Here is a 14,504-nt window from a genome sequence, read left to right as displayed (position 1 = left end):
CTTTCTTATAAAACTAAACATGCAACTACCATATGACCCAGCAACTGCACTCCTGGTCTTTTATCCCAGAGAAATGCAAACTTATGTTCACACAAAAACCAGTACACAAATGTTTACAGCAATTTTATTTGTGATAGCCAAAAACCAGAATTAGCCTGATTTCCTTCAACAGGTAAAAAGCTACACACACACACACACGGTACATCCATACTACAGAATATTACTCAGCAATAAAAAGGAATAAATTGCTGATACACACAAGCTGGATAATCTCAGCTAAGTCAAACAACATCAATCCTAAGAGGTAATATACTGCATAATTCCATTTATATAACATTTTTAGAATGACAAAACTTTAGAAAAGGAAGAAAGATTAGTGGTTGCCATGGATTAGGCACGGAGGAAGGGGGCAAGGGGATGAGGGCATGGAGTGTAGGCAGGAGATGTCTGTGGTTATAAAAGGACAACACAAGGGATCTTTGTGTGTTGGCAAGTTCAGTATCTTTTCTTTTCTTTTTTTTTTTTTTGAGGCAGAGTCTCTCTCTGTCACCCAGGCTAGAGTGCAGCGGCGCGATCTTGGCTCACTGCAAGTGATTCTCCTGCCTCAGTCTCCCAAGTAGCTGGGATTACAGGTGCCCGCCACCACGCCTGGCTAATTTTTGTATTTTTAGTAGAGATGTGGTTTCACCATGTTGGCCAGGCTGGTCTCGAACTCCTGACCTCAGGTGATCTGCCTGCCTCGCCCTCCCAAAGTGCTGGGATTACAGGCGTGAGCCACTGGGCCCGGCTGTTATCTTAACTATGGTGGTGGATACACAAACCTTTGCAGGGGATAAAATTATATAGAACTTAACCCGCACACACACATGCTAGTACAAGCAAAACTGTGGCAATCTGAACGCTATGGGAGATTGTATCAATATCCTGGTTGTAATACTATACTACAATTTTGCAAAATGTTATCAATGGCGGACACTGGACAAAGTGAAAAGGAACTCTGCATTGTTTCTTACATCTGTACATGAAAACATCAGTGTGACAGTTAATATTAAATGTCAACTTGATTGGATTGAAGTTAAAGTCTTGTTTCTGGGTGTGTCAGTGAGGGCGTTGCTAGAGAAGACTAACATTTGAGTCAGTGGACTGGGAGAGGAAGACCCACCCTCAATATGGGTGGGCACCATCCACTCAGCTGCCAGCGAGGCTGGAACAAAACAGGAGGAAAAAGGTGGGATAGGTGACTTGCTGAGTCTTCCAGCTTTCATCTTTCTCCCCTCCTGGATGCCTCCTGCCCTTGACATCAGACGCCAGGTTCTTTGGCCTCTGGACTCTTAGACTTACACCAGCGGTTTGCCGAGGGCTCTTGGGCCTTTGGCCACAGACTGAAGGCTCTACAGTGTTGGCTTCCCTACTTTTGAGGCCTCTGGACTCGGACTGGGCCACTACTAGCTTCCTTCCTCCTCAGCTTGCAGGTGGCCTATAATGGGCCTTCACCTTGTGAACATGTGAGCCAATTCTCCTTAACAAACGCCCCTTCATACATACATATATCCTATTAGTTCTGTCCCTCTGGAGAACCCTAATACACTCGATAAAAATTTCAATTAAAATTTTTAAATACGTTAAAATAATCTAAAAAGGTCTTTAGGATAGTGAGTTATAAGGTATTTTGACACTGTCACTATAATGAAACACTTCAAATATTTGAAAACTTATGATTTACACATTAAATTAGAAAGAATGAATGCATACACACATGCATGTATGCACATACCTTTCCTCCTAAATCCATGAATCAAACTTTGCTTTACTTGTAAAGTCTCATTCAATAATTTGAAAATATGAACCATAGTTAATACATCTCCATTATAAAATGTGTTGTTCTTTTTTTAAAACAATGGCTAGTTCATAGGTTGGCCTTTTTTACCATTTTCTTGATATTGCACCATTGACTCTGACCTCTGCTACAAAACTAACAGACAACCTGTTCCCAAAACCGTAGCTGCAGTTTCACAGAAGTAGGCATGGACAGCAACAGGCTAAACTGTAGACTTAGTTTACAGTTTATTCAACCGTATCCAACTGGGAATATCCCACATAGACCTGTCATACTCAAAGGATTTCTACATTCTTTCTCCATATTCCTCCTAACTTCTATTTGTGTCCCAATGCCACAGCCTTGATACTCTGCTAGTAGCAGTTACTAACTAACTAAAGCAAGGGACGCTGCTAAGAGTCAGCACAGCCAGCACATCCCCACCCAAAAGAGAGTTCCTCTGAAAGGCAGGACATTAACAAGGACCCAAATATTTGTTAGCCTGAGCTCCACAACAGACCAGAGAAAAAGATGTATGTAAAAATAAGGCTATATAAAAATAACGCAACACTGTTTATTTTTTCTAATCAATACATAAAGACAAAGTCAAGAAAGAAGGGGAGACAGAACACTCATGGAGTGCCTCCTTTTCATAGGAGATGTCTTGAGAAAATGGACGTTTTATAGAACCCTAAACCTAGTGATATGGTTTGGCTGTGTCCCCACCCAAATCTTATCTTGAATTGTAGCTCCCACAATTGCCACGTCATGGGAGGGACCCAATGGGAGGTCACTGAATCACAGGGGTGGGTCTTTCCAGTGCTATTCTGGTGATAGTGAATAAGTCTCACGAGATGTGATGGTTTTATAAGGGGGAGCTTCACTGCACAAGTTCTCTCTTGCCCACCACCATGTAAGTCCCTTTGCTTTTCCTTCGTCTTCCACCATGATTGTGAGGTCTCCCCAGCCATGTGCAACTGTGAGCCGATTAAACTTCTTTCCTTTAAAAATTACCCAGTTTCAGGTATGTCTTTATTAGCGCCACGAGAACAGACTAACACACATAGCTACAATTGCTGATCACTGGAAAGGGCCCCTAGAAGAGAATGTCACACAGCACAGACTCTCAAAACCATGACTTTTCCAATTGCCTACAATCCACTGGGCGTGTCCTGATTTGGTCATTTCATCAAAAATAACATAACAGTGGGTGTTATGTTATATCCAACTGCTCAGTAATGTTAACCAACATTCAAAATTAATGATTTTACATTAAAAAAACTAAAAAAAAAAAAAAAAGGGTTGCGCAGAACCTGGGAAATGCTCCATAGCCACCTGACAAGGAGACTGTGCTTTATTTTCAACATTATGAACCATAAAAAACTTAAGTAAAAGTAGATTAAAATTGCCAAAAACATGGATCTCTCACCTCTTCTGGAAGAGTAATGTTCAGCTCTCCATCAGCCTGGCCTACGATTCTTGAGTGGAAGTAACTGCTGCATGCCGCCAGCACGGACCGGTGAGCGCGGAACCGCTGTCCCTCCACAAAGATGGTGACATCGCACAGCACATCTTTCTTCCGCTGGTCATTAAGGCTGAGTAAAACATTGGTGCTATGCACAGAAGATTCATAGGCAAAAACCGAGTTCTCACTCAGAGACATTCTGCATAACAAATGTTGTCGGGAAGTTCAGTGGAAAGCATGCTTCTAATTATCATCAACCTGCAAACACACATGCAAGATTTCACTTAAATAACATCTTGTTAAAAAATGACAGTGTCAAATACAGGCTAAGATACATACTCATTAAAACAAAAATGAAAATAAAAAACCTCCAGAGGAACAACCTAGAGGCATTTATTCAATGTACTTCATTTAAAATAGGTTCTTGATAGCAGTTTTTCTAACTAATTTTACGGAAAAGATTCTTGGTGTGAGGGAACTTTTTGAACCAAGGATTTCATGGCTCTCTGAAAGTGAGACATTACACACTGAGTAACCACCTACTCTGAGCAAACAGATGGGAGCAGGGAATTTCTGGTGGCATCCCAATCCTATTGTTTTGAGACAGTTGAGAGAGAGAGAGAAGGCAGGAGAGACAGCCAGAGAGGTAAGAAGGAAGGTCCCCAGAGGTCACACCTTGGGATGAGACTGATAGTAAAACAGGCATGTGCTGTTCCACATTCTCCACACCCCATTCCTCAACATCTGATAGATGGCAAGTGAATTTAGTGTTTTATAACAAGGGACACTGTTCTACAAAAGGTAAAGTTCCTCCAACACCAAGAAGAAAATGACTGAAATGTGTCAAGCCAGATCTTGGTAGTAAGTCTTTTTATACAGTAAGATTTACTTCACACTACAAATACAAGCAAGTAAAACTACCTCATTAATTACATGCAGAAACTAGGTTTTCTCAAAATGCTAAGAAAAAGTTATAATTTTATATTTTTTAAAATACATACTAACATATAATAGCCTCCAAATAGTTTTTGATCACATACACACTACTGCCAAAAACAAGAATACCCCCAATACATGTATGCTTATCTATATTTTTCAGACATGTGCTACTATTCTGATATATATGTTCTGAGAAACACAGAAGTTCAAAGTAACAGGTTAAAAGAGAAGTTCTAATATTGTCTTCCAGCACCCTATGGCCAGAAAGGATGATACTGTGAGGAGCTTATTGGCCTTTATCCGTGTGATGCCTCACGGTATCATCCCTGCGTCATTCACTTCTGTTCTCCTGACACATGGGAAGCCTTCAAATGGTCAGTGAATGAGTAAATGGTACTGCTTTCAGATTTGCTACACACTCCAAACAAAAATGCAAGGAGAAATAAGGACTACTGAAGTTCAGTCCCAAGGTTAAGGATCACAACTTATTTACTGATTCAGCATACCACACGAAATCACTGGTAACTTCAAAATTAAACACTAGAACTAACTCCAGTTTTGGCCCATACAAGAATATAAATTTATTTTTAGCAATTAGTCTTAATACTTCAGTTATCAACACAAGAAATTAGTGTTAAGAATAATAGGGAAAACCATCAATCAAAGAAGTTATATATCTTTTGTGGGTGGCACCACACACAGACCACTGCCCTCTTCTTTCTTCAAGACTATACCCTGCCCAGAGCACACTGCCCTCCCAACCAAGCCGGACTCCATGGCTGACCACCTGACCTACTATGTCCCTGTACCCACGCTCCCAGCCTCCTTATTCTTTCCTGGTATCTAGGATGCACACCCTTCAAAACTATACTAATCTTACTTTTATAGCTCATCATTCTTTTGAACACAGCACTGCCAGAAAACACTGTAGAAATACACAGACTGGTGTCATTATAAATTTACAATGTGCAGTCACAGGCTCTTGGTACTGTTCACCAGTTTTCTGGTATGTCCCTGTCTCCTGTTCTCTATAATAGCTTTCTACCTTGCCACTTTTCTCCTCCTGACACCAGCATCTCTCCTAGCAAATCACCATGAGTGGGACCCAACCTCAGAAAAAACAGTCCTCCTACCACCTCCATCAGGTTCCCTCTTCTGTTGAAAACAATCTGTAATGTATTCTCTTAATCCCGTGCCATGCCTGCTTCTCTGGGATCCAATATCTTCTCTTAAGACCCTGTCTCATATATATCCAACCTCTCCCTCTATGCTGGCTCCTTCCCATAATGTTTGTTAATGAACACGTTTAAGTCTCTCCAGAGACTATCCTAGAGATGTTAACTATCAATGGCAAGATTATTAAGCTGTAATTCTTCACCAGGCACTGAGCTAAGTGCTAGATAGAGTTTCTCTCATTTATGCCTCAAAACAGCCCTGTGATGCTCCTCTATCATCCCAATTTTACAGATGTGGAAACCAAGGCTCAGTAAGAAGTATCTTGGCCAACATCAAAAGACCAATAAGACAAAGATGGGGAATTGCCACCAGACATTTTTTTTAACTACTCCATCATTCTGTCTCCAGTTAGTACTAGCTGAACGCACAGTATGGAGATTCACTGCAGCAATGTGGGGAGCTGGATATTACTAAAAGGTTATGCTTCAGAATACAGATATGGACCGCAGAGAGAGCAAGAAAAAAAAAATTGGACCTGAGCTTCAGAAAGAGAATGACTCTGGGCCTTAGAAACTGAAATCTAAAGGTTCTTTGGATCTCAAGGTGACTCCACACAAATAATTCCTACACCTTCACCCTAGAGCTGCTAGTAGTCAACTACATACATCTGTGGCCCACCGCTTCTCATCCTGCCACCAGCTGGCTGACTACTCACCTCAAATTCCAGAGAATTAATTATTGGCTCAACATCTGTTTAGGCAGTTTTCAGTAACACATCATCTCATGGGTTGAGAGCTAGCTTACAAATTTGCTGCCCCTGGGCGAGATGCCAACCCCAAGTCCTGTCAGCTGCAGCTGAGAGAAACTAGAAATTCAGGTAGTAAAACAGCCATCCAGGAGGACCCCTCTAAGAAGGATCAGTCTCCCTTCAAGTGGATTGAGCACAGCATGCACCATGACTGATGCTGTTCATACAAGAAATCTGGGACTCACTCCTCATTCCTTCCTCAGCTGGGCACCTCTATCCAATCTCTTACTGAGTCCTGCTGCCTCTGCCTCTTAGCACTGGGGTCCACCTCTCTCCATCGGCATCAGCACAACTCTAATCCAAGCCATCATCAGCTCCTGCCTGGAAAAATGCTGTTTAACCTTCTATAACAGTTCACAAATGTACAAGTTTACTTACATAAAATAAAGTTTCACATATCAATATTTATGTTTATTACATGCAAGTAGTCTGATACTTTCTACTCCATTCAATTTTTTTCTTAAATCCCAGTTGCGATCCACTCAATTTCAAGACCCACATAGGCCCATCACCTACGCAATGAAAAATACAGGCCCAGTGGCAAACACCACAGGATTTAGAGTCTCAGAATTTACAATCTTACACTGTCTGGGTTCAAATCCCAGCTCTGCCACTACTAGCTATATGACCTTGGCCAAGTTGCTTAACCTCACTGTCTCGGTTCCCTCATCTATAAAGTAGAGAAAACACCACCTCGCTGAGATGTTCTGAAGTTTATATGAGATGATGTGGGAAAAGGGTTCACAGCACAGTGCTTGGTCTACAGCAACAAATAATATTAGCTGTTATTAGTGGTGATAATATTACCAAAAGCCTTATACCCCTAAAGCCCCTCTTGACCCCCTCCAATGTATTCTCTTCCTAACAAAAACCCTACGTCATCTTCCAAATAAATGGCATATGATCACTTCAAAATCCTTAACACGTCCTCAAGTCCTATGTAGTTGGGTTTTCCATCCATTAATCCAGACTTATCTCAAGCCATTGCCCCCCTCTCTTGCTATTCTGTAGCCTCACTGTCTCTTCCTTCCTGCTCCACAGGCCCCAAGCTCCTACTGATTTCAGGGCCTCCACATACACTGTGGCCACTATCTGGACTTCTACTCTTCAGCCAGCTAATGCCTCACCTTTTAGTTCTCTGTTTAAATGTCACAACTTTGTCTGATTTGTTCCCTGCCATAACCCAAGCATACCTGTTGGACCTGTTGGACCTGGTCCAACACAGGTACATGCTGCTGAATGAGTAATTTCTCATTTTTAATACAGAAACAAAACAGAGGTCATCTAGATCAGCAGTCTCCAACTTTTTGGCACCAGGGATGGGTTTCATGGAAGACAAATTTTCCCCACATGGGCGGGTGCAATGGTTTTAGGATGAAACTGTTTCAGACCATCAGGCATTAGAGTCTCATAAGGACTGCGCAACCTATATCCCTCACATGCACAGTTTACCATAGGGTTCACACTCCTATGAGAATCTAATGCTACTGCTGATCTGACAGGAGGTGGAGCTCAAGCAGTAATGCTCACTGGACAGCCACTCACCTCCTGCTGTGCAACCCGGAGGTTGGGGACTCCAATCTAGATCTTCTTCCAAACACAGCCCAGTCACCTATTCCAACATATGTGGAACAATGCCACTGAGCCAAGCATTCAGAGAAAATTTCTTGGACAGCTTTTCCAGAGACTTGAGGGACAAAAAAGAGGCCAGCTCATCCCTCTGGAAGTCAAAGACATACCTGCAACAACAGGCCAAAAAAGAGCAAGGATTGGCAACTATAAACATGGCCAATACATATGACCTACAGTAATGAAAACACCTTGCCCTTTGCTTTCATTAGCATGAGGCACTACAGAAGTGTTCTGAAAATCATTTCTCCTAATCCTGGAAACCATCTAAGTGGTCAGCAATCCATTTTTACCCAATAACTATGTAACAACTACATCAGACAAGAACGGCACCTTCATGTCCTCTAACATCCATCATGCACCTTCTAACATTTCTCAAACCTAAAAACACTCCAGCCTTCCAGAATCTAAAATTCTATTAACTTAATACTAAATTTGGACTCCTGTGTTACGCCTGCATTTTTCTATATTCTTAGAAATACTATTGTTATCATTCAAAATAAAAGTTTGCTGACCTTAGGAAATTGCCAATTCATTCACTAGTGCTGATAAAGGATGAATAAGCATTTTAAAGCTTCCTACACCTCAATTAGGAAATAACTTCTGCTCTCTGCTGAATGCACATAATTTAAGTTTTGATATAGTTACTACTTGACATTTTTGCTTTCAAAATCATACAGAAAACAAGATGCTGTGGCTTTATCACATTATATAAAGATAATTTATTTAAAGGAAAAAAAACTCTTAAAAACCTAAGGTGAACATGTGATCATGGAACCAGGTCTACAATATTTCATCTAACAGAAAGTCAGAAGATAACTTTGTATAAAGTTCCATGTGTGAAAAAGAGCTAGAATTTTATCTACCTCAAGTCTCAATAGATTATGTTGTGTTTTAATTCTCAATGTAGAAGGGTACAATAAATAACACCTCAAATTTTTTTTTTAAAAAAAAAGGCTACCATACATTTTTTATCTTCATTGAAAAATGACAAATGTTCTTCCTACAAGTGTTAGCTGGGCCACATGATGCACTAAGTGCCAAGAAAACACAAATAAAAGACTGTCCCTTCAAGAACATAACCTAGATATGTTCAAAATGAGAATGATGCCTCAAGTAAAAAAGATAATAATGATCATTATAATCAATTTACACAGGAATGTGGACATCTGGAAAGGTATTTATTTGAAGTAAGTCTTCAAACAAAAACTACTTTCCTGGTCAATTTTCATTTAACCATAATATTCAATTAATGAGAACAATTATTTCACAAATAGTTCTGTTAGTCAAGGGTGTGTGTGTGTGTGGTTGGCCACAAGTGGTGGCCAGTGGACATCAGGAACGGTGCATATGGGCAAGTGCCAGCCTTTTTATAAAAGCAGTGCCCTGATCTGCAGCCCAGTCCATTCCTCAAAACCTGCCTTCTCGCATTTCTAGTGGCTATTTGGAATTTCCACCTTTGCCTCCTCACTGTTTCTGCCTAACATCACCTTCATCAACCTGTCAATTACTTTCACCTCACTCAATTTCAGGGCAGGGTATTCAATGGCTCAGAAGACAGGGAAATTCCTCTACTATGACATCTTTCTGAGCTCCCTAAGCTAAGAAAGCTAACCTCCCTAAGCCCAAGCTTCAAACTCCCCTAAGCCAGTCAGTTCCTGTTACAATACACCTAAGATACCCAAAGTTTGAGTGTTCTTCTGAAATTAGGTGAACCTTACATTCAATTTTTCAAGTGGATGGCAAAGATCCAACAGTATCCTGTGTCTACACCCTTAACTCTCCTTTAAGGGCCTTTATTTTAAAAATGATTTTAAATTTAAGGTGGAGATTCCCATAAGAAAAATTCTAAAGACATGGCTTTTCATCATTCTGTAATTCTGAAAAAAACTTAACATCAGAAAGTCTGTGGAAACTTAATTCAGGACAGTAATTTAAGACAACATTCTTCCCAAGGTCCTAAGACCTGACTCACCTGCCAGGAGAGTCTGGAAGAGTAACTCCATGACCAAGCTGTTATTTTCTTTAACCGTTTACAGGCTTAAATATCATAACTGTTTAAACATTTGTATTTGATAGTCACATTTTCTAAAGTTATTTCTCTCAGCCTTAAGAAAATCCTTAAGTATTATTGGATAAGGTACACTGACAAATATATTTTGAAAAGGCTGAATGAAAATGGGAAACAAAAAAAAAGTTTGAACTAAGGTAAGTAGCAGAGGAGCTTACAGCAACACCAAAAATGATGACATTGTTAGAGGAGTAAATAACCTGGTAATTTACATTAGAACTGTTATATAACTAAAGATGCCACCGCTTTTTTAAAAATGGGGTGGGAGGGAATCACTACAATTTTTGCAGCTCATGATTATTACAACATCATGTGAGGTCCCATACAGGCAAGATTTTTCATTTACTTTTCCTAACATTAAAAACTATATAGTTAAGTCATGGACCTTTTGTTATAGTTGCTGGGTCTAAATCCATATTCGAAATTATGAAACTAAAGTTAAGCTTAGAGGAGAAGAGTGTGAACTGTTAGAGAAGTTTGTTAAAGTTATAGACTCCTCAAAGGTCAAAAATAAATGGTGTTTTACTTCCCAAATGATCAAAACCAACTTGGATAATTCCAGGTCATAAGCTTAGAAGAGCTTGGAAGTAAATACTGGAACAAAGATGAGAAGGAACACAGGAAATCCAAGCTCCAGAACCAAAACAAGACTAACAGATTCCACTGTTATACCTTCTTACTACAAAGAGTTTAAGAAACAATGAAGTCTTTTATTTGCTTAACATATTTGGCTGCTACTTGATTCTGAATAGGATTGTTATCTGCTATGAAAATGTGAACTAGTAACTAGAATTGGTCCACATCAGTAAAGCTTTTTTACTGAATACATATTTTCTGTCATGCCTTTGTCAGTCACTATTTGTTAAGCAACTTTGAGGTATGATTTATATAGAATAAACCATATCTATTTAAAGCATGCAATACAATGACCTTTAACAACTGTATATGTGCATAAAACCACCACCACCCCCCCAACCAAGACAAAATTTCCATCAGTCCTCAAAATTTCACACGCCCCTTCCTCCAAGGGCATTGACATGTACCCTTCCCTGTGCCTGATTCCAGGTAACCAATAATTTGCTTTATGTCACTATGGAATAATGTGCATTTTCTTTTTATACAAATAGAATCACATATTATGTACTCTTACTTCGGGTTTCTTTCACTTAATGTTTCTGAGGTTCATTCATGTTGTTGCATACATCAGATGTTCCTTTGTATTACAAAATAACACTCCATTACATGGATATGCCACAATTTGTTTATCCATTTGACTCTGATGGACTACTATAATAAAGATGTACCCTTGCATTGTTCTCAATTTGGGATTATTGTAATAAAGCTTTGATGAACATTTGCATGGACATATATTTCATGTATCACTTTTCTTGGGTAAACACCTAGGAGTAGAAGAGCTGAGTCATATTATAGGCACATGCCTAACTTTTTAGAAATTACTGAATAGTTTTCCAAAGTGACTGTATCATTTTATCTTGCTACCAGCAGTGTATGACAATTCCAATGTATGGCAATTAATTAGAATGCTCTACGTAAGACGTGTTCATCCCTTTGAATGTGAGGACTGTTTTGTTTCATCTGTGGTGGCAGATAGCATGAAAATCATGCATGGACCTTTTTTTTTCCTAGCTTGTCAGCTATCGTTAGTGTTAGTGTATTTTATTTGTGGCCCAAGACAATTCTTCCAATGCAGCCCAAGGAAGCCAAAAGGTTGGACAGCCGTGCTCTACATTCTCATTAACCCTTGGTACTGTCATCTTTTTAATCCTGCCTATCCTGATATGTATGGTGGTATCTCACTGTGGTTTTACTTTGCATTTCTTGATAAGTAATGGATGTTGAGCCTCCTTACATGTGCTTATTAGCCATTTGTATACCTTCTTTTGTGAAATGTCTAATTCTTCTGGGCTTTTTAATTCTTATTAAATTCTACTGTAAGAGCTAGTTGAATTCTGATTAGGAATGCAATGAAAATATAGATCAATTTGGGGAGAACCAACATCTAAAAAACTGAGTCCTCCAGTATATGAATATGGCATCTCTCTTCATTTACTTAGGCATTCTTTATCTCAGCATTATTATGATCTTTTTAGTAGAGGGCTTGTGAAGCTTTTGCTATATTCCTCAGCATTTAATGTTTATAGTTACTGCATACAGAGTTGGTTTTTTTAAACTTCATTTTCTCTTTTGTTTTGTTGCTATTGTGTAAAAACAAAATTATCGTTTTAAATATCAACCGTGAATTCTGCAACCTTAATTTGCTTACTAGTTCGGATAGCTGCTTTGTGGATTCCATAGGATTTTCTATGCACACAATCATGTCATCTGCAAACAGAGACAATTTTACTTCTTTCCCGTCTTTATGCTTATTTCTTTTTCTTCCCTTATTGCAATGACTGAATAGTGAGAGTGGTGACAGTGGGTATCCTCATCTCATTCCCATATAAGGAAAGTGTTAAGTATTTCGCCACTAAATATGTTAACTGTAGATTTTCTAAGATGAGCAACTAATGGGCAGAGAGGCGGGTGCAATTGTTACTATCCCAGTTAAGGCTCCCACAAGAAAGAGGGGAGGGGAAAAAAGCAAAGAATGAAAATTCCCCCAACACGTAAAATTTCCCAACTCAGCCTCCTCCACGGTTTGTCTACACCACTTTCTAAATACTTACACCTCAGATACCCCTAAAATCCCACAATCAGGGGCTGAAGATGAGGACAGAGTTGTTATCAGGGAGCACAAGTAAGGACATAAAGACTTCTCCAGAAACTGCCAAACAGCAGCTAGCGCTGCTCTAGGGATAGCTATGGGTGGACAGCACAAAAGATTAATAGCACTTTATAACTTGAGGACTCCACTGTCAGTTAAGCATGTCACTTTACATCTCTGTGACTTTTTTCAACTTTTAGAATAGACAAATAATGAGAGACTTAATTATAACTATAGCATAGAATGTAAATATTATTAACCTTGACAAAATAAAGCAGGCTAGGAGACAGAATCAGGAAGAATGGGAATGGTATTTCCATACAACTTACAATGTGCAGAGTCAAAAGGCACTGCCTCGGATTAATGAGACAAGAAAAAGAAATAGAAAAAAAATGTTTAGAGCTGGAGTTGCAGAGGTGATCAACAGTAGAAGTGGAATAATAAGATTACAAATACATGTGGGGGGATAGTAGAGTAAACGAAATCATCATCCACAGTAATACCAAGTCAACAGATAATATCTTAGGTTGATAAATAAACTGAGGTGTAAACATTTTAGACAGAGGTATCCACCAAAAAAATTAAATAGCAGAAATCAGTAAACATTGCACATAACTCTGAAGCAGAATTAGGGGGTGAGGTGCAGCAGATAAGGTTGTTCTCTGTACTTAAAAAAACAAACAAAAACCAACAAGTATTACTTTGACTAAAAACACAAACTTAAAATGTTTAAATAGATAGTAAACAAAAGTAGCAAAATTTAGTTAAATGTAAATGGTTGATAACTTGGTTGCAAGTATTAATATAACTTTTTAGGAGAGTCTTCAAATAGAAAAGGCATTTGATAGAGAATATTCTGAACTAAAAAGATTTTAACAAAACTAAGAGAAGGAAAGAAAAAAATACAGAAAGACATCTTGTTTGGGTACGATGTTACACATACTATTTAATACTGGTGAATATTAATTTAAATCAGTTAAAATTTTAAGGGTATCCTCCAGAAAAATGAGCTGTTGAACTGCCAAATCACTAGAGCACTGGTTCTCTGCCTTACAGAATCTGATGAAATCTATTGAACTTCCACCAGAAAACCACGCACATAATAAAATTTTGCATTTGCCTTTAATGGAACTGATGAATAATGGATCCTCTCTTAAAATTTATTGACCCTCCTTATACCCCTCGATCTATAATTCTTTGCTCTCCTGTACTGAATTTCCAAAAGGAACCATTTATACTCACACTGTCTCTTCCCTCTCTTCCCAATTTCATTTGAGGCCACTCAAACAAGCCTTTTCCCCTCCACTCCGTGGAAACCATTTAGTGAAGCTCAACAGCTTCCACATCACCAAATGGCAAATGTTCAGTCTTCTTACACAGCATCTCAGCAATACTTAACAAGTTGATCATTCCTTTCCTGAAACCTTGTCTTCACTTGGCTTCCAGGATACCACAATCCTCTGGTTTCTTCTTTGCACACACTCCCTAGGTGAACACATCTGGACCCACAATGGAGACACGATCACTTCACTGACTTGCTGAACACTCCCATATTCGTATTTGGTCCAATCTTGACTTCTCTCTTGAATTTCATACTCATATAGCCAACTGCATACTCAAATTACTACCTGTATGTCTAATAGGCATCACCAATTCAGTATGTCCAGAAATCTTGGTTGCCACCCTCATCACCATCACCATGCCTTGTTAGGATATATAATTAAAATATTAGCATGGTAAGATCTAGGTAATTTTTGTTTCTGCATTCAAATTCTTAACCATAAATACATACTACTTTATAATCAGAAAAATGTTGGAATAAATAACTATAAACAAACAAAAAATGTGCCTTGGTTAAAAAGATAGTTCACAATT

At 38.9% G+C, this 14,504-nt stretch overlaps 1 protein-coding gene across 25 annotated transcripts in view; it reads right to left on the bottom strand.

The window, feature by feature from the left end:
* The window catches only part of BACH1 (BTB domain and CNC homolog 1), a 456,481-nt gene that overhangs the window by 430,507 nt on the left and 11,470 nt on the right, over positions 1 to 14,504 (bottom strand). For all 25 annotated transcript variants that reach the window (XR_010111114.1, XR_010111113.1, XR_008622411.2 and 22 more), the window contains one exon: positions 3,246 to 3,539. Coding sequence is in view for 20 of the 25 variants with exons in the window: in XM_034947853.3 (XP_034803744.1) it covers positions 3,246 to 3,479 (234 nt within the window). In the remaining 5 variants the exon portion in view is untranslated. The remainder of the gene's footprint in view (positions 1 to 3,245; positions 3,540 to 14,504) is intronic.

This window comes from Pan paniscus, chromosome 22, assembly GCF_029289425.2.
Source record: "Pan paniscus chromosome 22, NHGRI_mPanPan1-v2.0_pri, whole genome shotgun sequence".
NCBI lineage: Eukaryota > Metazoa > Chordata > Mammalia > Primates > Hominidae > Pan > Pan paniscus.
The sequence above is the reverse complement of the archived record's forward strand: the minus strand, read 5'-3'. Positions and strand labels throughout refer to the sequence as shown.